Source organism: Lissotriton helveticus, chromosome 5_1, assembly GCF_964261635.1.
Source record: "Lissotriton helveticus chromosome 5_1, aLisHel1.1, whole genome shotgun sequence".
NCBI classification, from domain to species: Eukaryota; Metazoa; Chordata; class Amphibia; order Caudata; family Salamandridae; genus Lissotriton; species Lissotriton helveticus.
In genome coordinates this window covers 1,637,031,727-1,637,058,831 of record NC_136065.1, presented here as the reverse complement: position 1 = coordinate 1,637,058,831, position 27,105 = coordinate 1,637,031,727, and the positions used below count along the sequence as shown (strand labels likewise).

General features: G+C 49.1%; 1 protein-coding gene across 1 annotated transcript in view; it reads left to right on the top strand.

The window, feature by feature from the left end:
* The window catches only part of LOC144755671 (chromodomain-helicase-DNA-binding protein 8-like), a 1,307,007-nt gene that overhangs the window by 592,934 nt on the left and 686,968 nt on the right, over positions 1 to 27,105 (top strand). Inside the window, 1 exon segment of the mRNA XM_078644841.1 lies at positions 24,673 to 24,802. Within this exon segment, the coding sequence (XP_078500967.1) occupies positions 24,673 to 24,802 (130 nt within the window).

The window sequence follows — 27,105 nt, the reverse complement described above, 5'->3', positions numbered from 1 at the left end:
TCAATGGCTGAAGCGGCGTGGGGACCCGAGGGGGCACATTGTTGACATTTCAAGCAGCAAGATGGGGCTTTGAAGATCGGGACATTGTTTTCCGCCCAAATCACTTGGTCCAACATTCTTTCCAAGCGTTACCTACCTGGGAGCTGAACACTGCATTCTGGGTGTTGCAGTTCACTTCAGCCTCCGTGAACTGCAACAGGTGAGATGGGGTGGAGCCGTCTTACACTAATCATAAGGCGGCAGGACTAACACTGTGTGGCAATGGAAGCCTTTAAACTGCTTGGGCGCTGATGAAGGCACACTACGCCGAAATGCATTCGCCATGTTAATGTTAATAAAGCTGCTTCCATGGAATTCCCCCCTTGTGGCCTCTGCTCTTTCGTAAGGAGGAGGTTGGTGTGATGTCTGCGCTGGCCAGAGACGCAGTACAGAGGCCCCCGCTTCGCAAAGTTGGCCCGGACTTCACTGGCTCTGTTCGTGTGGTTCCAAGGGATTGGATTGTCTGGGGCCCGCCACGGCGTTTGGTGAGAAACAGAGCGGTCGTGAGGTATTTTACTTCATGTAGGGCGGAGTGTATTTACATGTCTGCCCCCGCTGAAATTTGGACCTGAACTCTGTGGCTGAAGCGGTGTGGGGACCCGAGGGGGCACATTGTTGACATTTCAGGCAGCAAGATGGGACTTTGAATATCGGGACATTGCTTTCCGCCCAAATCACTTGGTCCAACATTCTTTCCAAGCGTTACCTACCTGGGAGCTGAACACTGCATTCTGGGTGTTGCAGTTCACTTCAGCCTCCGTGAACTGCAACAGGTGAGATGGGGCGGAGCCGTCTTACACCAATCATAAGGCGGCAGTACTAACACTGTGTGGCAATGGAAGCCTTTAAACTGCATGGGCGCTAATGAAGGCACACTACGCCGAAATGCATTCACCATGTTAATGTTAATAAAGCTGCTTCCATGGAATTCCCCCCTTGTGGCCTCTGCTCTTTCATAAGGAGGAGGTTGGTGTGATATATATATATGTTCGAGGCATATGAGCTGCAGGTTGTACATTTAGCAATAGATCGCCACCTGGTGTTGGGCTCGGATGATTGCAGGTTGTTGTTGTCTTCTTGGAAGAAGTCTTTGTAGTCACGAGATAGGTGACTCCTCTCTTGGACAATACAGCGCATGGTTATGAACTCCATCCTCAGATTGTTTTTTTCCGCCACTGGGTTCGGATGAAAGTTTTCCGCTCCGGCTAGAAAAGACTTTTTCGGCATTTTCGAAGCGTAAAACTTTAGGCAAACAACCTTCGACATCGAAGACACTTTTCGACATCACCAGCTACATCCCGGTGCACCGACGCGGGCCGTTGGGCACATCGGCGCCGTACGGCCTACGCCTCATGGAAAGAACTCCATTCAAGAGATGCCCGGTATGTCGAGCAAAATTCCCTCACAGCGACCATCACGAGGTTTGCAACCTCTGTCTCTCGCCAGAACACAACGAGTCGACCTGTACAGCCTGTGCCTCCTTCCGATTGAAAAAGACCATTCGGGATCGGAGGGCCCGTCGACACGAGATGAGGAGATCAGCACCAACACCGGAGGACATCTTTGAGAAGGAGATTGTCGAACAGGACGTCTCCGAGGACGAGAACCCACTCGAAGATATATCCGAAAACGAGGCTCCACTCGTCGCCGAGGAAGACTCGCCTGATCTCCAGATCATATCGGGAGCAGAGGACTCGGACGATTCGATTCCATCTCGACAACCCGTGAGTACCTCTGCCCCTGCACCACAGACACTGCCCAAACCAAAGGCAACGGTCAGCACTCCGCCCATGGGGCCCAGTCGAGACCGAAATCTACCCTCTAACACCCCGCCTTCCGGCTCGGCTCCGAGGAAAAAAACTACGCCTTCCGTTGCATCGGCACCGAAAAACAACATATGCCAATTCCACCTCCTCCATTGGCACCGAAACAGCCTTCCACACCGAAGGACTCTCCGGCACCGAAGCTAACACACCCTTCGGCGCCCAAAGACTCTTCGGCACCCAAACCTAAACAGGCATCGGTGCCGAAACCAAAAACAGTAACGGAACCGAAAGCTTCGACTCCGAAACCATCCGGCTCCAAAAACAAAGACGGGAAGATAGACTCCGGCGCAACAGGACCAACAAAACCGGTCTCCACGCCGAAATCTTCAATAACGGTACCAAAGACCACAAGGCCTGATACACACAAGCCTAAAGAACCTTCGGCACCGAAGAAATTGCCACAGGACTCACTAACTCCTCCTAAGGCAAAAAACGTTAAAGAACCACTATCGACACCGAAGAAATCGGCGCCCAAGAGGTCTATACAAGAGGAAGAACTATTTAGACCAGATCCAAAGCAGAAAAAGGTCTATATCAATCCAAAAACTGGACATGTGGAAGCATTTCCACACAAAAAAAGACCAGCAGACACACCACTTCCAACTGTGGTACCTGCCAAAAAGGATTGTGCAACATCTCCAATGCACCCTTCCTCTCCTTCACCTTCTTCCTCTCCTATCACTCCATATATTGAGCCTATAACTTCTACTGCTCAATCTCCTGCATCATCACACCACACTGATGAAGAGTATGATTTAGGTGGGGGGGATGATGTACCCGATACACATACATATTCCTTAGATGAGGATGAAGATGTCAACCCAGATTATACCAAGGAGGAGGATGCATATACTTTCCAACCAAATAATGCACCAGACATACCTGATCCTCAGTATTACCCAACAAAACCTTCCCCTCCAGAGGATAGTATTGGGTTCAGTCATCTATTAAACAGAGCTGCACTTTACCACGGAGTTCCAATGCACTCTGATGCCATTGAGGAAGATTTCCTATTAGACACTTTTGAGCAATCAGAGATCTACTCAAATACTACCTATGATCAAGGGGGTCATTAAACATGCCCCAGATATTTTTAAAGTCCCAGTAAGGTGTAGGGTAGTAAACCCAAGAATAGAGAAAAAGTATAGGCCAACACCATCCGATCCTATCTACATTAAGGGGCACCTACCATTGGACTCTTTAGTTGTGTCAAATGCACGTAAAAACACCCCTCTCCCCCCCCCCCTGACAAAGAATCAAAAATAATTGATGCGTCAGGGAAACGGATTGCTGCACAAGCAACAAACATTTGGCGCATAGCAAATACACAAGCCTTACTCTCACGCTACGATAGGGCTCACATCGACCAACTAGAAAAGTTAATGGAACATCTGCCAGATCAATACAAAGATCACGCAGCAGAGCTCTTACAGGAAGGCAAACTAATATCAAATGCCTCCATTAAATGCGCACTAGACGTAGCTGACACAGCATCTAGGGCAGTTAACACCAGTGTTATCCTCAGGCGTCATGCATGGCTACGTATTTCCGGTTTCAAACCAGAGGTGCAAACTACCATCCTCAACCAGCCCTTCAATCAAAACCAATTGTTCGGGCCAGAGGTAGATACTACGCTAGAAAAGATGAAAAAGGACACAGACACTGCTAAGTCTATGGATGCATTACAATCTACCCAGACTAGAGGTTCTTTTCGCCGCTCCTCTTATAGAGGAGGCTCCAAGCAGACCGGTGCAGATAACACGTCATCTTTTAAAACACAAACACAAACCCCCTCTAATAAAGGTTACTATAGAGGAGGGTACAGAGGCAACAACAAAGAGGGAAGAGGTAGAGGTAACAACAACAACCGCTCCTCTTCCACTCCCAAACAGTGACTTCCCTCTGCCTCCCTACAACAATCCACACCAGTAGGGTGCAGAGTATCACAGTTCCTACCTGTCTGGGATTCCATCACAACAGACAGGTGGGTAAGAAAAATTATCCAACATGGCTACTGCCTAGAACTCACAGCAACTCCCCCAAACATACCACCCAGGCAGCGTCCAATGTCCACAGAACACATAACACTGCTTCAACAGGAAGTTCTAGCACTTCTACAAAAAGATACTATTCAAGAGGTCTCCTTACAGGAACAAGGAACAGGAGTCTACTCCCTGTATTTCCTAATACCCAAAAAGGACGGGACATTAAGACCGATCCTCGACCTCAGGCCCCTAAACCACTACATTCAATCAGATCATTTTCACATGATCACTTTACAAGTACTCCCATTACTACAACAGGGAGACTTTCTGACAACACTAGACCTAAAGGACGCCTATTTTCATATTCCTAAACATCCTGCGCACAGGAAGTATCTAAGATTTGTCATACAAGGACAACACTATCAGTTCAAAGTCCTTCCATTCGGGGTCACAACAGCACCACGAGTGTTTACAAAGTGCTTAGCAGTAGTAGCAGCACATCCCAGGAGACAACAGATACATGTCTTCCCTTACCTGGTAAGTAGCATATTCCATATATATGTGTGAAAACATATATTTGCAGCCTAAAACATTTCCCAACTGACACATCTGCCGCAAAATTACATGAATTAGCATACAGACAGCAGTACTTTCCCAACCCCCAAGGAAGAAAGAGCAGTAAACATTTGCGTACAACAATGCTTTATTGCCATAGGATAACCTGTAATTGCAGGCATTTGCCAGTAGAGTATAAAAAAACAGAAAAACTGACACCTTGCCTTTAGGCAATAGAGTAGGGGTACCGTGCCTTTAAGACCTGAAGGCGACCCCATGCTCCCATGATGGACCACAGGTGGCAGTTGGGTCAGTTCTTTTTTCCGGCTCCTACTCTGAGGATCCTGGAGCTTGAGCTCTTCAGTTTTTGACTGAAATTGTTAATTTGACTGAATTTTTTCAGAAAATTCGACATCTTCTACTTTGGTTTTTTGTGGTATTCCACTAAAATTTCCTGTCAGAATGCCTTCTTTATTCGGAAATGTCCTTCTTGTGACAAGAAGATGGCACTGGCTGACCCACACTCTGTGTGCATTGTGTGCCTTCCATCTGCACACAACCCTGACAAGTGCCACCACTGTCAGAAGTTCTCTAGGCGGGCCCTTCCTGACCGAGAACGTATCAGACTTCATGCCATGTTGGAGAAAGACAAGTCATCAGGTAGGTGGCAATGGAGGCCCCAGGTCGTCTTCTTCAATCAAGCATGGCCAAAAACTGCGACGTTCCGCCTCTCCTGTGTCCAGAAAGAGGAAAGGAGGATGAAGATCACCGTCGCCGTCGAAGAGGCCCAGACGTTCTTCTGGATTACCATCGCGAAGTCAAGAGTCTCCGCCGCATCCAAGTAAGTCGGCGTCCAGACGCCACACTTCGGGCTCGAAGTCTGTGGCTGCTAACATGTCCAAGTCTCGGGGGCGCTAGGGGGCGCACGAGCAGCATGGCCGCACTACTGTGAGGCTCCTGCCGCCTGTGCCAACATCCGATCATTATCCTACGATGACCACCTCCAATGCCGTTGAAACTTGGCACAACTGTTGAAGACCACTGACCTGACACTCGTTGCGAGTTTGAAGCACTTTGGCTGCCGGAGTCCGGAGATATCCTGTAGTGAGTGAGGCGCCGACTGTGGAGGCGGAGACTGGCTGATCTGGAGTTGGGACGCGGTCACTACGCGATCCTGTGGCTCCCGCGTGGTGTGTGGGCCGGGACCAGAGAGCGCCTGTAACCCCGCGATCCCTTCTGCGGGGACGTCGAAACGGCGGGGGCGGACCAACTCACACTGAGGCTGGATTTGGTGTAGGAGACGCCGGAGAAGTGGCTGGGCCAGCCGCTGGTTGAAGCGGACCCTGCTCGATCGCGGGCTGGGACGCAGATATTGCGCGACCCCGGGGCCCCCGCGCGGTGTGTGAGCCGCGGCAGCTAAGAACCTGCATTGCCGCGACCCCTTCCACAGCGGACTTGAGGCACACCAACACGACCTGCGAAGACCGGTGACAGACGCCGGAGGTGTGGATCTGACTGGCGCTGGGGCACTGCCCTCGTGCTGATGCCGGTGATCTACGGGCCCTCCCCCCCTCCCCCCATCATACCCGGTGCTGTGAGCGATTGAAAGCTGCGGTCAAGGGTGATCGTTCTGCGGCCTGAAAGCCTGCAAGCGCCGGAGGGAGCGGGTGAAAAAGGCGACGCGGGAAGGGACTACATTTGGAAGGCGGTTGGTGATCTAGTGCTGCCTGGTGCGGTGCATGTGTGACGGACTGTACCCTACACTTGCATTCATTGAGCTGCTGAATGGAGGCAGATGCGATGATATTTGCGCAAGGAGTGTAGTTACTGCGCTAGGGATTCGCCTACACGTCAGACTTGGAGTGGGGGCTCAGGAATTAGGAGGCGGGAGTTTCTTTGGAAGGGGCTGCTGAAGACCCACTGACCCCAGGCTGGCTGAGATTATTGGGGCTGCACCGGGTACATGCTGGCATGTCCATTCTGACTAACGCATACAGAGGTGCTGGGGACTTACCTGCTTGAGGATTGCACTTGGGATTGGTTTCTGTCACCTTGCATGGACTTGCTGCGCCGACGTAGACCGGTGACATTGGTACGCTCCTGAAGCCGCGACGCTCGTTGGCTGCTGAGCCCGAGAAGTGCGAGACACCGCGGGGTCAGAGTAGATCCCTTTACACTGAGTACCCACCGTGGTGGATGCATAATGCAATGGTGGAAAGGCACGCATTGACAGCGTGTGTTGTGGATTGCGACTAGGCGGATCTCTGTACATCGGAGGCAGGATTTGTGGACACTGATGGAATCCTCCCTGGTGTTGGAAAGAGCTGGATGCTGCGACCGTAACGTTACATGTCCGGGGCTTCTGACTCGCCGAGAGGTGGGACCAAACGAACGCATTCGCTTACTGCGGACAAATCAGCGAGAGGTACTGCCATGGGCCGGCAGGATACCCGACAACCGAAATTATCTTTTGACTCGGCCCCGGTGTCGAAGAAGACTATGAAGGCGGCGACGGATCCGAATGGGTCTCAAAGCCCTCCAGCAGCGGGGCCTAGCTGCGGTGCGACTGCACCGGACATGCATCTACTACTGCAGGAAATGAAGCAAGGGTTCGCGACGGTGGTGGATAAGGTGGATCGCTTAACCTCCAGAATGGACGCCATTGTGCAGAAGATGGATGTTCACGAGGAGCGCCTCACGGAGGCGGAAAGGAGGATTTCAAGTAATGATGATACCACGGCATCCCATGCTACTCGACTGTCGTGAATGGATAACTTCCTCAAAGTAATAGCTGCAAAGAATGAGGAGTTAGAAGCGCGCAGTCGCCGCAATAATGTCCGTGTGGTAGGCGTGCCGGAGTCTACGAACACTGGGAGAATGGAGGACTATGTTGAACGGATACTCCAGACGGCGATCGGAGCAGACGCTTTTTCCAAGCAATTCATAGTTGAGCGTGCGCACCGTTCCCTCGGTCCGCAACCCCAGCCTGGCGCCCCGCCTCGACCGATAATAGCTCGACTACTGAATTATCGGGACAGAGACACTGCACTCCGTGCTGCACGTACTGCTAAACAACTGACGTGTGATCGAATTACTTTCACACTGTACCCGGACTTCACGCCGCTTGTCCAGGACCAAAGGAAGAAATTTCTCGGTGTGAAGAAGAAGCTGAGGGATCTGCAAATAGACTATGCTTTACTATATCCTGCTAAACTACGAGTCACGTACCAGGCAAAGCAGCACTTCTTCATGAACCTGCAGCAGGTGGAGGACTTTCTAAAATCACTACGACGCAGACGTGGGAACGGTCCTGTGGAGGAGGAGGTAGAGAATGAGGAGGACTGATATGCGTGTCTGGATTGCTGAGGCTCCTCCTAGCCTACGGTGCCTTGAGTTTGGGGCCGGGACGTATGCTGTTTTTCATGGAATTGAACTCGCTACTATGCTGAGATACTTCAACTATGAACATTCGAGAGAACTGACGACGGCATTGGACTATGGGTGGTAAAGTATGCCAGGCGACACCCCCCCCCCCCCCCATCCCTCGAATTGCCCCTACAAGGGCGGTTTCGGATCAGCGGTCGAGGAGCGGGGGGTGCCAAAGTGTGTACCTTAGATGACCCTACTAGGGTGTACCCCTTTGACATTGTTTATTACACTGCAGCTGGTTGGGTGTTTGCTAGCAGTGATGGGAGGGGGGTGGGGTATGTTTGCTGGAGAATTGGGGTTACTTCAGTGGGCGGTGGGAGGGGCAGGTCCGGAGTTTGAATTGATGCATGAAGTTGGCTGTGGGGTGGGAGGAGGGGGAGTGAATGGGGTGGTATCTGGATTGAGTCATTGCTGGCTGCAGATGTGGCAGATTGCTAGGAGTAGGATTCACTGGATTGTGTGGGGTGCGTGGATTGGGACGTTTCAGTTGGTTGGGGAGAATGTATGGAAGATGATAGGCTACGCGCCTGAGATAGTTGGGAGGATTCAGCGGAGGGGGAGGGAAGGGAGGGTGTTTGGTTGCACTGTACAAAGGAGTCACATGATATTGCAAAATGATTGGACTATGTTGGCGGGCACGCATGGGCGGGGGGGAATGCGGGTAGGGGTGGATATCGCGACTGATGTCATTGATGATGGCTGATATGAAAGGGAGTAAATTGACGATAATGTCGTGGAATGTGCGGGGCATTAATGATTCTAGAAAAGGGAGAAATATCCTTGCATATCTGGATAGGCATAATGTGCATATTGCTTTGTTACAAGAGACACATTTCTGCCCTAGATCGGATTCTAAATATGCTAGTAAATGGGCCTCGGTCAGAAAATTTTCGTCATATTCTAGAGGCACCGCAGTTCTGATCAAGAAATCGATTGCTTTTCAGATGTTGGGAGAGATTCTTGATCCCGATGGGCGCTTCGTGATATTGTGGGGTAGATTTGGCATGGACAGTGTTGGTATTGTGAATTGCTACGCTCCGAATATCGACACACCAGAATTTTTTACCACAATTTGGGGACATGTATTGGTGACAGGTGCTACACACATTATTTGGGGGGGAGACTTTAATGTTACACTTGTACCTGGCATGGATCGCTCAGATGGTTGTTGTCAATATAATCGGCAAGCAAGGGATGTGCTACTGGGAATCATAGAGGAGGCGGGGCTGGTGGATAGCTGGAGATATACCCACCATGCACATAGAGAGGGCACTCCCTTCACGTCATACACCAATACATGGGCTAGACTAGATTACTGCTTTGTGTCAAGGGGGCTTTGTGCGGGAATAGATAGGGTGACACACTTGCCTAGAACGTATTCGGATCACTGCCCGGTGCTAATATCCCTGATGATGCCGGGACATGTGAGAATGAAACCTCCGTGGAGACTACTCCCTACTATGCTGCTAGATTTAGTATTTAGGACAGAACTGGGTGATGAAATTGAGGAGTTCTTCCCCAGGAACAAGAATTCAGTTAATAGTGTAGAAATGGTGTGGGAGGCATTCAAGGTCACGGTCAGAGGTATTTGCATATCCAAGGGCGGGGGGATACTGAAAGACATTCAGAAGACATTAGGTAGGCTGGAACGCGAGCTAAAGGAACTTGAACTTGGGATGGCAGACCGAAATGACTCGGTACTGCATACTACCTTTAGAGACAAATTGACTGAGTTTGGCGTAGAAGCAGAGAGGGAGGTAAAGTTTAAGGGGAAGTATTGGACAGCGAGGCGCTACTGCGAAGGGGAACGACCTGGTAAGGTACTGGCTGCGATCACGAGAAAGCCGCGTTCCAGTGCCAATATTTTAGAAATTATCACATCGGGCGGCATGCGTTGTCTGGATACTAGAGGGATTCAGGAAGAGTTTCTCTCGCACTATCAACAGCTGTATACTTCTCAACAAACTGCCGAGGTAGATCTGGGAGGTTTTCTCGATGACATAGCACTGTGCTGGCTCAGTGATGTGCATAGACAATTCCTTAGTGCACCATTGGAGACCGATGAGATCCGAGACGCAATTATGTCGCTTGCCAATGGTAAGGCGACAGGATCGGATGGACTCCCCGCTGAGTTTTATAAATGTTACATCAATATCATGGCACCGGTTCTTAAGGAAGTTTACGAGGAGTCGCTGGAAGTTGGGGAATTGCCGGGATCGAAGAGGGAGGTGATAATTACCTCCTTGTTGAAACCGGGTAAGGATCCGACGGACACGGACTCATATAGACCATTATCTCTCATCAATTGTGATGCGAAGATCCTTGCCAAGGTGCTGGCGACGCGACTCTCGTTGATTATGTCTAAAATAGTTCTGCCGGACCAGGCTGGATTTGTACCGGGCCGCGCCACCACCCACAATCTTAGAACGCTGTTCTCCTTGATCCAGACGATTGCCCCAGAATTGCCTGTTGCTGCTGTTTTTTTGGACGCCACGAAAGCGTTTGACTCGATTGAATGGCCGTATCTATTTAATATATTGCATAGGATGGGCTTCCCCAAACTGTTTGTTAATTGGGTCGAGCTGCTGTATACCAGACCCGCTGCCAAAGTGGTAATTAACGGGTTAATGTCGGCTCCAATGTTGATAACGAGAGGCACAAGGCAGGGGTGCCCTGTCCCCGCTGCTTTTTGCTATGGCAATCGAGCCTTTGGCATGTCGCATCCGTCAGCTACACAGAACAAGTGCATTTCATTGCTTTCAGCGCCAAATTGGCATATCGCTGTATGCAGATGATATCACGCTATATGTGAAACATCCTCAAACCAACCTTAATCCCATATTGCGGGAGTTCATTGTCTTTGGTGGGCTGTCGGGGGTGCGTGTGAATTGGAGAAAATCCCAATGTTTCCCGCTGACGTCTGCTGTTACGAAATTTCAGCTGGACTATCCACTCGACTGGTGTGACACAGATCTTAGATACTTGGGTATCGTTGTGTCTCTGGACAAAGATGTGACACTCAGATCGAACTATGGAGTGGCCATCACGAAATTAGCTGATAATGTAACTCGCTGGAAGGCCTTGCCGCTGTCGATGGCAGGGAGGGCGGCGCTTATAAAGATGGTGGTGCGACCACAATTCTTGTACCTCTTCCAGAATGTGCCATATTTTCCTGGTGCTTTCTTCTTTAAACAGCTACGCTCGGAGCTCTTACGTTTATTTTGGGGAGGCAAACAACCTCGACTAAACTGGAAAATTATTACCCAGCCCTATGAGCAGGGAGGTTTTGATGTGCCAGATTTTGAAATCTATTACGTCGCTGCCCAGGCGCAATATGCGTATCATTGGTTGAAACCCTCGCCATTCATGCCCCAGATCGCTGCAGAGGACTGGATCGCGAGACCTCTTCCCCTTAATGGCCTCATACTGGGAACTGTCAAAGACATAGAGACGCCGTTCACCACGGTTACATGCACCATTGATGCATGGAATAGGATGGTAAGACTGGTCGGGGCCACGTGTTTATATTCCCCGGTACTTCCTCTTACGTACCACCCTCGACTATCGCTCTTGCAGGAAACAGGATTTCAATTGATGTGTAGACGTGCGAAACTGGCGGTGTGGGGGGACTTGTTCGTTGACGGACGATTCCGTACCAAAGAGCAGCTGTTTCATGCTGTTATTCCTACGCCTCTAGAGGTGTTCTATTATATCCGTCTCCGACAGGGATTGAGGGAAGTGTTGCCCCACTTTCCGGAGGAACCGGAGGTGGTTTTGCCACTGCATACCATGCTGGTGTCGGATGGTCGCCATCTTGTCTCCCGACTTAACACCGCCATGAGAACACAACGCCAAGGGCCGGAGAGCTCAGCGCGGCGACACTGGACTGAAGACTTAGGCAGGGATATTACTGATGATCAATGGTGATACTGCTGTGCTGTCACGGCCAATATTGCATCTAGCAGCAGGCTAAAGATCATTCATTTCAAATTTTTACAGCGTTTCTATTATACACCTGAGAGGAAATTGCGCTTTCACTTGGCGGATACAGATAGATGCGATCGCTGTCATGCAGCGGGGGCGGGATTCCTCCATTTAGCTTGGGAATGCCCAGGAGTGTTTGAATTTTGGACACAGGTGCATACCGCGATACAGGTTATGACGTCCGAGGCGGTCGACAGAGACCCGCTGACTATGCTACTGGGATACACACGGGATGTACCTAAGTCGACTCGGAAATTCACAGATATCGCACTATTGCTAGCCAAGAGGCGGGTAGCTTGCCGCTGGGGACGAGGTCGATCTCCTAAGTTTAAGGACTGGCTCGAGGATCTGGTTTACTGTCAGGATCAGAATAATATTTATGCAGAGTTGACGCCAGTGCAGAGTAGACCGAGGGATATCTGGGGACCACTACAACTTTATCTGTTACGAACCACGGCTGTAGCTACAGATTCAGAAATCGAAAGTTGAGATATATGGCTATACCTACCAGTTGGATGAGACCCTCCTGAGGCACACCTAGAGAGGCACACCGACGCACACTAATACTTGATGCCAATGGTGAATAGACCGCAGGAGGGGAATGGACCTTCCCGGCCCATAGCTGGGATCAACAGCTGCTTTAGGTTCTGTATATGATGCATGTTTCTTTTTATGCAATGTTATCGTATGCGTTTGATTTCTTGAAATGCCATCGGAAGATTATTCATTGTTGGGTTGCTAATGGGTGCCACTGTCAATGCTCAGTACAGTTCCAACTGCGAATGACTGCTTATTGCTATGTATTACTTGCTCCAATGTACTGCATGCACTCTCTTATGCCTCAATTATCTGCCCGAACTGCCCGCTATCCCGTGCTCTGCTGCCTATATGATGTCCAAATGTTTAAGATGTGTACAAATGTGACTTGTGTGGTTGACTCTTCTCTGTGCTGTTCAATGACGGAAAAATTAATAAATAAAGGTTTAAAAAAAAATTAAAAAAAAAAAATGTCCAAGTCTCCGTCGAGGCTTCCGTCGACGTCGAGACACACTCCGCCACCCTCGAGGGGGTCAGCGTTGAGAGTTATGACTGCTTCCTGATCGCCGCCGGCTGGCGTGCCGCCGTCGAGAGGGTCGTCAAGATCCCACCATTCGACGCCGAGGGGATCGACGTCGAGGCGACGTCAGGAAGGGTCGACGACTACGGTCGTCGTCGACAGGGCGCCATGGAGGCTCGCCGTCGAGGAAGATCGCCGTCGAGGACTCGATGGCCAAGATCGCAGTCGACGATCTGCGTGTGCGTTCGACATCGAGAGCATCAAGGCCTCGCTCAACGCCATTGGTCACACAGACGTCTTCGACGTCGAAGATGTCGCTGTCGAGGGATCATGTCTCTGTCATTGTGAAGTCACCCGGGTCCAGGTCATCAGGAGACAGATCTTCATCTCCTGGGTTGAACATCGTGGAGATCTCTCCGGAAGCTTCCCCCAGATCTGCGGACAGATCACGCAGTTCAAGTTCAAGTTCAAGGATTTATATAGCGCACTACTCACCCAGAGGGTCTCAAGGCGCTTGGGGAGGGGGGTTAATATTTATCGAATAGCCAGGTTTTGAGTTCTTTTCTGAAGGGGGTGTGGTTCTGTGTAAGGCGGAGGTGAGTGGGGAGTGAGTTCCAGGTGCCATCTCACCGTCCTCAGGGGGCTGTATCGGGCGGTCGCAGTAGTCCGTGCTCGGATTACTCCCGCGCATTCTCACCGTCTGGTCCAAGGACAAGTACTCCGGTCAGACCATCTAAGTCTCCCCCTCGGAGGCCACGACCTTCATCCAGACCAAGATCGCCTGCCAGATCACGCTCTCCAGCAAAATCAAGAAAACCTGCCAGGCTGAGGTCTTTTAAGGAATAAAAAGGTATTTTAACAGTTCACACTTCGAAACTTTTCAGTGAAAATCTGACAATGTTATCTAATAAGAGAAAATTCAGGTTGCAGGTATAGTATGTTCTCGTTACTTTTGTAATCCAGTACTGGGCTCCTAAGTCCAGCACTGGGGTCTCAACTTACGACCGGTAAGTAATTACGTTTCAGTAGTATGTGTGAATTTTAAAGAATATTTCAAGTTTTCAAAAGTAGACAGAAGAAATTACATAGAAAAGCAGACAATGGATTCCTATGGAGAAAATACAGGTTAAGGGTAAACCCGGTTCGGACTACTTTTGTGGTTCAATACTGGGCTACAAGGTAGAGTACTTGGCAGGTGCGACCACCACTTCGAGAGGTAAATTGGGATCCTGGAGAAGAGGTAGGTACCCCAAAGGGAGGCACAGGGGGTGGCAGGGTGCCGGGTGCATGGGTGTCTTTAAGTGTCTGGTAATCTTACCCTTGGCTGGTGGCGGTTGGAGGGGGTCCTTGGTTCTGAGGCTGCAGGCATCGTCTGATTAGTCGAGGAGGGTCTTTAGGCACTGGACATCGGGTCCAAGTTATAGAGGGGACGTCCTCGTGGTCTTGGATCACTCGGGTACGGACCGGGCTCGGCGGGTGCAGAGTGGGAAGGTATTGAGCTTCCTGGCTGGCACAAGGCGTTGGTTATTGAAGCAGAGCTTCTGCTTATGGGAGTCCCAGTCTTTAAAAGGGTCAAGGCAGGGGTCCCAAGGTTGCTGTCTGCAGGAGTCACCGGGATTGAGCTGGAGCAGGTGCCTGGATCGACAGGCCTGTGGGGCTGGGGCCAAGTCAGTGCATGTCGTCCTGTTGGGAGCAGTTGCACGGCGGGTCGTCTTCTTCTTGATCTTCTTTCTTCTTTTCTTATCGTGATCTGACGAAGGAAGGTTCAGGGAGCCCCTAAATACTGTATTTAGGGGTTTTACGGGTAGGGCAAGGGCAGGGACCAATAGGTCCTTGTCTTGGGATGGATAACCCCATAGCCTGCTCCTCTCTGGTGGGATGGGGGCAGGAACCTAGCTATGATTGGGGAGGGCTCCCCATCTTCAAGATGGCCTGGCCAGAGCCCGGGGTCATGCTTCACCTCGCCTCCCCCACCTGAGGGGGTGGGGCTGGCACCCCCCCTCTTCCTGACGTATGGTTTCCCACCTGTCTTCCCACCAGAGTGGGGGTTAGAACTGGTGGGGGCCAGTTGCTGGGTACAGCAAATGGTCTGGAGAAGCGCTCAGAGGCAGCATGCCTTTGAAGCTTCCCCCTGCCAATCCTGGGGGAGAAGACCTAGCACCTCGCCCAGGATGTGCATTGTTGCAGGCCCAGGAGAGCTAGGGGCTCTCCACCCAGGGTTCCAGCAACATGTATGCTATGTGGCAGCCCTGGGTAGCCACTCAGATCAGACGTGGATTGTAGGTTAGGTTTCATGGGGGCATCTCTAAGATGCCCTCTGTTTCATTTTGCATTAAACCTCACACTGCCATCAGTGCGGGTTTAATGTGCTGATCCATTTGATACCAAACTTCTCAGTCTTCAGTGAAGCCTTCATGGTGCTGTGGAGTTCGTAATGACGACCTCCCAGCACCATATACTCTTAAATGGCAGCACTGCACTTACAGTGCCCAGGAATGGCCCTGGGTACTGTAGGGGCACAGGGCTCATGCACCTGTGCCCACACCACTGGCATAGGGCACCCAGCTAGAGGGGGGACTGATGTATGCCAGGGCAGTGGGGTTTGTGGGCATGGCACACAGGGATGTGTGCCATGTCGACTCTGTTTAATTCTGTACTCAGACACTCACCCTGCAAAGGCAGTGTGTGGATGTCAGGGTTCAGGGCCCCTAAGGGTGGCACAATAAGTGCTGCAGCCCTTAGGAGCCTTCTCTGGTCACCATGCCCTGAGTACCTTGGGTACCATTTACTAGGGGCTGATGGGTGGCCAGAGATGCCTTTCTTTCAACACAGCTTTAGGGAGGGTACTTGGTTGGCAGGAGCCCAGGGCACACTCAGTCAAAGCACATCAGCAGTTCAGCAAAAAGTGGGGGCATACCAATGCAAGAAATATGGCACTTTCTAACAGAAATTTCATAGGCCTGCCACCTTTTTTAGCTTCTCCAGGCCACTTGCTGTACTCAGCAACTGCCCCCCACCGGTTCTTTCCCCCACTCTGGCGAGAAGACTGGCGGGAAACCCTACGTGAGGAAAGGGGGTATGCCAGCCTGTGACACATAAACACTTCCTATACTTAAGGGCATGATGAGACATATGTGAGAAAGTGGCATCTTTCTTGCCTTGGTATGCCCCCACTTTTTAAGAGTAAGTTCAGTCCTGACTTTAACCTCTGTTATACCTTTGGGGTTTGTGGACGCTATACACACTGTACTTCATTATTGTCCAATATATATAGAGCCACTTTCTCACAAAATACAGATAACATTTTTAAGGATCCTGTGCGTGCGCGTATATTAACTCCTGGAGTTGATAACAAATTGAACACCTCCCCCACTGATCCAGTATTTATCAAGGGTCAATTGCCATTAGATTCAATAGTTGTATCTAATGCTCGTAAAATGTCTAGTTCCCAAACATCTGGGGATGCTACTCCACCAGATAGTCCAAATTAATTGATGCTTCTGGTAAACACGGAGCGCCTCAGGAGGCCAATGACGATTCTCCAATTATAATACAGAGAGAATCTTGATTTCATTAAAGACAACGGAGGCTGACATTATTCAATAACGTGTATTTACTACCTAGACATGCAGCCTTTCAAGGAGTAACCATTACATCATAAATAAAAACATTCCAAATAACGTAAAGCGCCATAGCAACCGACTATCTTCCTCTTAGAGCTGCGAAACATTAATACAACTTCTTCCATGTTCAACGATGGTCTGAATTTATAAAGTAGTGGCGTCTGAAAAAGAATGCTGGTAGAACTTTTTTTTAAGGTATGTTAAAAACAAGTACAATGAAGACTAATCAAAGAACATTAAATTATACATCCATCAGGGAGTGGTGGGAGGGATAATGTCAGCCTCCGTTGTCTTGAATGAAATCAAGATTCTCTCTATATCATAATTGGAGAATCGTCATTTCATTACAATACCGGAGGTCACATTATGCAAGTTTAAAGCTTCACAAATCAACATTGCTTACATGTCCTACAGGCTTAAGATAAAATTTAACAAAAGTGGAAGCATTTGACCAGTCTGCTGCTTCAAGGATATCTGAAAGTGAACCTCCACGCCAGAAAACCTTGCTGGTCATGGGTCCCCGTAAAGAATGAGCACCATTTTTGGATAGGGCTATACCTGCTTCAAGCATCACTGTTCTAACCCATCTGGAGATAGTAGCAGAAGAGGCTGCCTTGTAGGGTTTAACAAAGAAAATCAGTCAGTCAGTCAAATGCACTTTATTCCATTCGTTAAAATCATAACAATAAAACATTTATATACAATTAAAAAACACTTATTTCATACATATACATAATCATTGCAGAGTCATTAATAGGTTTCCATTCATAGGTCTAAAAACACTCATTTTTTGTTCATAGATCTTCATGCAACATACCACACACAGTCAAAAAAGAAATGATAGAAAATATTCTCAGACATCGTTTTGGTTCTTTTCCAAATTTCAAATAATACACCATCAGGAGAATACATTCTATTAGATATTTCCAATGCTTCAGCATCAGACACCCTCCTGAAAGAAATAGGGCAAAGCAGGGTAGCTAACTTAATGAAAAGTTGTTTTCTTGAAATGAAAGAGTTATCAGGCCAAGAGGAAAAAAGCTCAAAGACGAGATTCACGTTCCATAATGAATCATATTTGTCCTTAGGTGTTCGTTGGGGTCTTATTCCTTTCATCACTCTACGTATTAAAGGGTCTGTACCAAGGAATGCCCTGCAGAAATTGCTGATCTGTAACAATTAACTGTTCTGTAGCAAAGTCCAGACTTAATAAGATCTGCTAAGTAGTTTGCTACTTCAACTACAGGCGCATCCAAGGGATCCATATTCCATTCCAGGCACCAACTACACCATTTTTTCCATGCCCCGGTATCTTCTCCTTGTTCCTGGAGCCCAATATTCGTCCAAAAGGTTTTTAGCCTCTCCCGAAAGGCCTGAGAATCTTCTTGAACACCTGAAATCTTCCAGGCAAAAAGGTTCATTTCACGTTCTAAGAGAAGAGGGTGTACTTCTCCCTCTGGGCTCTGAAGGAGGTCTAAATTCCCTGTGATAAAGCGTGGTGTTGCTATCACCAACTCCATCACGCTTGGGAACCATATCTGAGAGTTCCAAAAGGGAGTAACTAGAACAATGCGGCAACGCTCCATTCGAACTTTCAAGAGAACTCGATGGATTAGTGCGAAAGGAGGGAAGGCATAACAATTTAGTGTGTTCCGTTGTTGGATAAGAGCGTCCACTGCAGTTGCTAGAGGGTCTGGTCTCCAGCTGAAAAAGGGATCTATCTGAAAAGTCAGTCTGCTGGCAAAAAGATCTATCTCGAAAGTGCCTGAAAGATCTTGAACTCTCTGGAAGATCAAAGGGTTCCGTTTCCATTCGGTCAAGTCTTTTAGGAATCTTGAGTTTCAATCTGCTCTTGTGTGTAGATGACCTGTGATGAATTCTGCTCTCGAAATTATTTTTTGATTCCAGCAGAAATACCATATCTTCTTGGCTAGACCTGCTAGAAGCTTTGACCTGGCTTCCCCATAGCGGTTGATGTAGGATACGGCTGTAAGTTGTCTAATTTGATAAGAACTACACTGTGTTCGAGGCATATGAGCTGCAGATTGTACATTTAGCAATAGATCGCCACCTGCTCTTGTGCTCGGATGATTGCAGGTTGTTGTCTTCTTGGAAGAAGTCTTTGTAGTCACGAGATAGGTGACTCCTCCCTTGGACAATACTGCGCATGGTCATCGACTCCATCCTCAGATTGTTTTTTTCCGCCACTGGGTTCGGATGAAAGTTTTCCGCTCCGGCTAGAAAAGACTCTTTTCGGCATTTTCGAAGCGTGAAACTTTACACAATCAACTTTCGACATCGAATAAACTTTTCAACATCACCAGCTACATCCCGGTGCGTCGACGCGGGCCGTTGGGCCTATCGGCGCCATACGGCCTACGCCTCATGGACAGAACTCCATTCAAGAGATGCCCGGTATGTCGAGCGAAATTCCCTCATAGCGACTGTAGGAAGGTGGATATCTGACTATGGTTGCCCCCAACTTTTTGCCTGGTGTTTTGCTGGTTTTTGACTTAGTTGGGCTGGGATCCTGCTGTAGGTCTACTTCGTTTGTCATGCCCAACAACGCCAGTTTCGGGTCTCGCTCTAGCTCTATCCCCAGGACTTCCCCCAATTCCGTAAAAATGTGTGTCCAGTATATTCGTATTTTGTCGCATGCCCATATAGTGTGGTAAAAGTCACCTGGGTGCTGTTGACATCTGAGACACCTGGGGTCTGTTATTTTCCCTATTTTGAGGAGACTTACTCTATCAAAGTATGTCCTGTGCAGCACGTTCAGCTGAATGAGCTTCAGCCTTGACTTAATCGCTACCTCACGTGGGTGCATCAGGACTATCTCCCAATCCAAATCTTCCATCTCACCCACTTCCGCCTCCCATGCTCTTCTAAGTGTTGTTAAGTCCCCCAGCATATTGTTAGTTAATGTTCTGTATGTGAGTGAGACCGCCTGATGTGTTAACTGTTCCTGCAGAAGCCTGCCCTCCAGTGGAGCGTATTCTGGCAAATCCGCGAGTGCGATGTTTTGGGCTCTCCATGCATGTGCCAATTGTGTATGCTTGAAAAGTTGCGAGCGGTGTAGTCCGTATTCCCTTTGCAGCCTGTCGAACGACTTCAATTCCCCCTTATAAATGACATCGCCAATATGTGAGATGCCTATGTCGTCCCATCTCTGGAAACCCTTCAGTTTGTGCAGTTCCGTCAGCCAATGGCAATGCCACAACGGCGTCTGTCTAGTTGGTCTCCCATTCCACCCCATACGTTGTGTCGCTCGCGACCACGCCCGTAGTGTGAGCAGTGTCGCCGGTAGGAGCGACCTCCGCGCCTTTCCCCCATAAAGATAGTGGTATACATTGTGTGGTGACAGTTTCTGCCGTTCCAGTGCGTAGGTCGGGTGGTCGGCCGGGGCGTGGATCCATTCGGTTATTGGCGTCAGGTGTTCCGCCCAATAGTACGCTTCGAGATTAGGCAAGGAAATCCCCCCATTGTACTGGTGTCGTTGGAGCGTCTGAAGGGCAATACGCGGTTGTTTCCCCAAACACAGAAAGGAACGGAGTTCCGCGTGAACTTTGGGTAGCGTGGCTGTCGGTAGCGGGTAGTACTCGTTTTGGAGGGCATAGAGGAACTTGGGGAGGGTAATCATTTTGTACATTGCAGCCCTACCTAACAGGGTGAGCGGCAGTTGCCTCCATCTATTCATGTCCTCTACCGCTTCGGTCATGACTCGCTCTACATTTCTGTTGAACGAGAGCGCCCTATCCAGCGTAACATAAACCCCCAAGTATTGAAATCCCTCTGTTGTGGTGAGTAGTTGGTCAGGCAGGGTTCCCCACCTATCGGCTCCTTATGGATCATATAGTATTGATTTGTTCCAATTGATGGTATGGCCCGCTCTTGCGCCAAAAACCCTCCAGTTCCCTGAATAACTCCGGGACCGAAACCTCTGGTTCCGTTATGTATAGCAGCACATCGTCCGCATACAACGATATTTTTTCCTGAGTTTCCTTAGTCGCCTCCCCAGAGAAGCCGTGGATTTCGGGGTTCTGTCTAACCTTGGCTGCCAAGACCTCAATCGTGAGCGTGAATAGTAGGGGGGACAATGGGCACCCCTGTCTCGTGCCTCTGGACACCCGGAATTCTCTTGACAGTCTGCCATTGACTCGAACACGTGCTTTCGGAGCTGTATACAGTAACTCTATCCACCCCTGAAATTTTGGGCCTAGACCGAACCGTTGCAGGGTTGCAAGAAGAAATGGCCAGTGTACAGCGTCGAACGCTTTCTCTGCGTCTAAGGATAGAAACCAGTGTGGTTCCTCTATGTCTTTGACCTCCTGCAACCAATTGTGTGTGCGTCTCAAATTTAGTTTGGTGGCTCTGTCTGGCAAGAAACCGGATTGGTCCGCGTGTATGAGGTCTGGAATCACCGACCTCAGGCGCGTCGCCAGTACCGTTGCCAAGATCTTCACTTCAATGTTAAGGAGTGAGATGGGGCGATACGACGCACAGTCGTCAGTGGGTTTGCCCTTTTTGTGAATTGGTACAATGGTGGCCAAAGCGAGGTCGGGTGGGAGGCGTCCTTCCTGATAGGCCTCAGTGTAGAGGGCCTTCAGGTGGCGCGTCAACAGATCTGCTGTGCGTTTAAAAAATTCCGCAGGGAATCCATAGGGTCCCTGGATTCGTGGCCGGTACCGGTAGATCTACCCCCTCCATGTAGTGGAGGGCGTCCTCAGCCGTCCCGAGGTTCCTCGCCGCATAAAAGCCTTCATAATGTGCCGCAAAGGTATCGGCTATCTCCTGTTCGCTGCACACCCGGACGCCATCCGTCCGCTTAATCTGTTCCACCCATCTGGCTGCCCTCTCCTTCCTGCTCAGCCACGCGAGGAGCTTGCCTGATTTGTCGCCCACATCGTACAGCCGATGCAGGGTGGCCAGTGATTGTGTCCGCGCTTCATTCGAAGCTACCTCTCTATATTCCCGTTGCTTGTCAAGCAAGAGCCGTAGAGTATCGTCTTCCTTGCGTGTCTGGTATTCCCCCTCTAAGTGTAATATGGTGGCCTCCAGTTCTGCTATCTCTGCCTGTTGTTTTCTACGATCTTCCCGTATTCTACTCTGTGCCCTGTCTCTCAGAACCGTTTTCATGGCCTCCCAGAAGGTTACTCCAGAGGCTACCGTGCCTTCATTTTCTGCTACGTAGACCTTGACGTCAGCCCTGAGTCCTCTTATGATTTCTGGTTTTTGGAGATTCCAGGCTGCCAGTCGCCATTCTGAGCCTGTCCTTCCTCCATCTGCCCCTACCTTTGCGTATAATGGTGAGTGGTCCGAGATACCCCTTGCCTTATATGCCACCTCGTCCCCAGTGGTGAGGTGTTGCCTAGCCATGAATATATAGTCCAGTCTCGAGAACACTCTTTGTGCCCCGGAGTAGAAGGAGTAATCCTTATGTGTTGGATGTCGCCATCTCCATACGTCTGTGAGACCCAGGTTGGCCATGTGTCGTGATAGTGCCGTTTCCGCCCCTCCCCTACGCGTTGGCCCTGTGCGGTCTAGCTCTTCCGACATAACGTCATTAAAGTCGCCTCCCACTATTTGTATGGTGTCGGCCGTGTCTATGAGGATCGTAGCTATCGCTTGAACCTTTACCGTTACAACATCAAGGGTCAGGCTTATACTCTCTGTATTTTCTAATTCCCAAAAAGGACGGCTCTTTGAGACCTATTCTGGATCTCAAAGAACTAAACTTCTACATACTGTCAGAACATTTTCACATGGTAACACTTCAATAAGTTCTGCCACTCCTACAGCTGGGAGACTTAATGTCTACTCTAGACTTAAAAGACGCATATTTCCACATTCCAATTCACCCTGGTCATCGCAAATACCTCAGATTTTTGATAGCATGCCAACATTACCAATTCAAACTACTACAGTTTGGAGTCACCACTGCTTCCAGACTATCTACCAAATGAATGGCAGCAATCGCAGCTCATCTAAGAAGACAGCACATCCATGTGTTCCCCTACCTGGATGACTGGCTTATCAAAGCCAGCACTTACCAGAAGTGTTTCCAAAACACTCCAGCCATAATCCAGTTCCTACACCAACTAGGGTTTACAGTGAATGCTTTGAAGTCCCATTTGCGGTCTACCAACATACAGACTTACCTGGTCCCACCATGGACACTCAAAGAGCTCTAGCCTCTCCCAACACAGCCAGAATTCTCAGTATTCAGTCTCTTGTTAGTCAGTTTTAGCCCAACCAATCATTACTAGCCAGAGTCTACATGCACCTGCAAGGATTGATGGCGTCTTGCATAGTAATTGTTCCCCATGCAAGACTTCACATGCATCCCATCCAAGAATACTTAGCAAGTCAGTGGAACCAGACGCAGGGTCAATTGACCGATCTAGTGTTGGTATATGGCCGCACCGATCACTCTGAAGTGGTGGTACCCATAAAATGTATCGAAAGGGTGGCCCTTCATAGACCCTGTTCCACAGACCGTGCTAACAGCAGAAGCATTGTTCACTGGTTGGGACACTCACTTGCTCAATCACAATCCAAGGGTTGTGGAGTCAAAAGCACAAAAGGCTTCATATAAATCACCCGGAACTACTAGCAGTGTTTCTAGCAATCCGAGCCTTTCAAACTCCCCTCATTGGCAAAGCTGTCCTAGTCTGCACGGACAACATGACAGCTATGTACTACATACAAAAACAGGAGGGGGGGGGCCACATTCTCTCTGTCACTCCTAGCTCAAGCCATTTGGAAATGGTCTATTCACCACAAGATTTATCTCCTGGCAGAGCATCTTACAGGAATAAACAATCAGATTGCAGACCTCAGCAGACTGAAGCAGCAAATTAATGAGTTACAAATTCATCCTCAAGTTCTCCTCCCATGCTTTCAGGAATGGGGACTTCCTCAAATAGACCAGTTTGCCACAAATCACACCGCTAAATGCCCGTGCTTCGCCTCCAGGTTCCCACACCATCTCTCCAAAGGCAATGCCCTATGGACGAACAGGTCAGGGATATTTGCTTACGCTTTTCCACCTCCCACTTATTCCGTTTGTAGTTCGGAAGGTCAGGCAAACATCCCTTACACTGATTCTCGCAGCGCCCACATGGGCACGTCAACCATGGTTTACCACTCTACTGGAGCTGTCAGTAGTTCCACACCAAAAGCTGCATTTCACCTCCACACAAAGACAAACCCATATCGGGCATTGCAAGATGGATTGTGAAATGTATCCAAACATGTTATGTGAAAGCCAAAAGAAATTTAATAATACCCCCAGAGCACATTCCACTTGCAAGATAGGGGCTACTATGACCTTTTTATGGGGCTATTCCCTTAGCTGATGGCTGTAAGGCAGCAACATGGTCTACACCAGACGCATTCACCAAGCACTAATGTTTAGTTGTGTTAGCGAGGCAAGAAGCGAATGTAGGCCAGACAGTACTTAAAACACTGTTTTAAGCAACAGCTACAGGTTAGCCCCCGCTTTGGGAGTATACTGCTAAATAGTCAATGCAAAGCATGTGTATGTACAGCGCACATGCCTTGAACGGATAATGTTACTTACCCTGTAAGCATCTCTTCTTGGCATGTAGAGCTGTAGATTCACATTTTCCCACCCGCCTTCCCGGGTACCTGTAGTTGGTGCAGTTCTCACTTTACATACATACGAATGGACATATCTATTCTACACTTACTTCTCCATTCTCACCCTATGCGGGAAAACTATCTAACAATAGAGTTGATGCACATGTGCACTATCACCGAAAGGAGGAGTCACCTCACCTCTTGACTGAAAGACTTCTTCAAAGAAAAAAACAACTTGCAAACATCCGGACCCAACACCAGATGGCAGGAGTATGCAAAGCATGTGAATCTACAGCTCTACATGCCAAGAACAGATGCTTACTGGGTAAGTAACATTATTCTTCCTTACCCACAGTTCATTGTTTCAGTTGGTTTGTTGGTGTTTTATGTTTATATGAGAGTTTCTCACAAATTGAACAAGGGATGTGCATGAGGATAGACTCACTCCACCACAATGAAGGTTGTCTACAAGTTAACTTAACTGACTGTACATGAGTCCATTTCAGGGTCTTTTGCTTAGAATTCTAATAGGTTGCATGTTTACCTTTCTGACCTTTATTTCTTTTTTCCAGGGTATGAGAAGTACAACACTATGCGTGCAGATCCAGCACTGTGCTTTCTGGAGAAGGTTGGACGGCCGGATGACAAGGCCATTGCTGCTGAGCATCGGGTGCTAGACAATTTTTCAGACCTCGTGGAAGGGTATGGGCATGTCTCCTTTGCTTAAAATTGTTATGCGAGTTAGATCTAGCCATGTCTTTGCTTGTCCTTGACGTATACCCTACAGATTCTCCAGCTTTACATTGGCTTCTACACCATGCAGTATTTTTTCATGTCCATTGTCTGATGAATACATGTTCATGCAAATTCCTCACCTTGCGAATACCTTTTTCTAGGCTTGTGTATGGTCTGAATAACATTGCCCAGCAATGACTCCCTAGCTCTGCCATGCGGCGCCAACTGCAACTTAGACTCTAGACAGGAACTTGTGAGTCTGTGGCATAGTAGTGGCATCATTTCCTGTTTTTCTTTGCATCACAGATTGTGTTTGAAGCTTTCAGACAGTCTCACACACATTTCTTGTATTTTAACATTGACTGGGTCAGATATCTCAAATCTACTGGCATGAACCTTGCAGAAATGTTGCAACCAAGTTGTCTGCACAGTCTTGGCATGTGAGTCTTTCTGGAGGCAAAGATATTTTTTGCTAATGTTCTTGAAGGCTCCCTCCCTGCAGAAGCCATCTTCCATGTAACCATAGGAATTAGAAGTCTTCTTTCGGGAAGTGGTCTTGCAGTCTGCTTGCTGTTTCTTAGTGCTGGTTTCCTCCCTCGCAGCTAAAATGATGAGATTGAAATGTTCGGTATGTTGTGGCCTTCTGGCTGGTGAAGCTGATTGTTTTCAGGATGGCTGTGAGAAAATGCCCTCTTTCTCCTTTGTTCCCCCCACTTTTTGCTGAATTGCTGATGTACTTTGACTGAGTGTACCCTGGGCTCCTGCTAATCAGGTACCCAGGGCCTATGTTCTTTCCCTAAAACTGCATTGAAGCCTGAACCCAATTGGCATCTCTGGCCACAGGTCAGCCCCTGGTAAATGGTACCACAGGTACAGGCCTCTAAGGGCTGCTGCACTTATTGTGCCACCCTTAGAGGACCTGTACCCTGATACTCACACACTGCCTTTGCAGGCTGCATGTCTTGGTGCAGAACAAAGTGAAGATTCGTCATGGCACACTTCCCTTCAACCCACTGTCCTGCCATAGATCAGTCACCCCTCTAGCTGGGTGCACTATACCATTGGTGAGGGTACAGGTGCTCGAGCCCTGTCCCCTTACAATGCCTAAGTTCATTCTTCGACATTGTAAGTGCAGTGCTTCTATTAAGAGTATGTGGTGCTGGGAGTTTGTCATTACGAACGCCGTAGCACCATAATGGCTACACTGAAAACTGAGCAGTTTGGTATCAAACTTCTCAGCACATTAAACCCACACTGATGCCACTGTGGGATTTAAGAGAAATGCACACAGAGGGCATCTTAGAGATGCCCCTAAAAAATAACCCACCACTTGTGTCCAGGCTTAGTGGCTGCTTTCAGCTGCCACCACCATACATGTTTCTCGACCCCTGGGTCAAGAGCCGACTGCTCTCTGGGGCCTGAAACAATGCACATCCTGGAATGAGGTGCCAAGCCTCCTCCCCCAGGATGGGCAGGGTTCACGAAGGGGAAGCTTCAAAGGCTTGCCGCCTTTGTGAGCTTTCCCAAGACAATTGCTGCTTGCAGCAACTGGTCCCTACTGGTTCTGTCCCCCACTTTGGGTCGGAAAACCAGCGGGAAAAACAAGTGAGGAGGAGAGGTGTGCCCACCTCTGCCAACTCCACCCCTCAGGTTGGGGAGGCGAGGTGAAGCACAACTCTCAGTCCACGCCATCTTGAAGATGGGGGACTCAGCCAATCAGGGACAGGCACATGCCCCTCGCCCTGGAGCATGGCATAACAGGGGGTGTATCCACCCCAGGGAAGGGACCCATTGGTCCCTGCATTTTACCTACCTGTAACACCCCTAAATCTAGTATTTAGGGGCACCCCTGAACCTTGCTTCCTTAGATACAGACAAGAAACAAGAAGAAAAGGAGGACTGAACAGCTGTGCAGCAGCTAACAAGAGGAAGACGCCCACTAACTTGGCCCCAGCCCCACTGCCCTGTCTCCCCCTCGAAACTGTTCCTGTGAAATCCCAGTGTGTCCTTGTGAGAAAGTGGCTCCATGTATACCGGACTAGAATGGAGTACAGTGTGTATAGAGTCCACCAACCCAAGAGGTATAACAGAGGTAAAAGTCAGAACTGACCTTACTCTCCAAAGTGGTAGCTTGGTAGAGCAGTAAGGCAGTACCAGAGGACAGTGTAAAGCATTTGTTGTACACACTTAGTCAGCAAAAGATTTCACACACTCAAGGACTGAACTCCAGGCCAATCGTTTTTATATCCACAGATATAGTTGTTTTATTT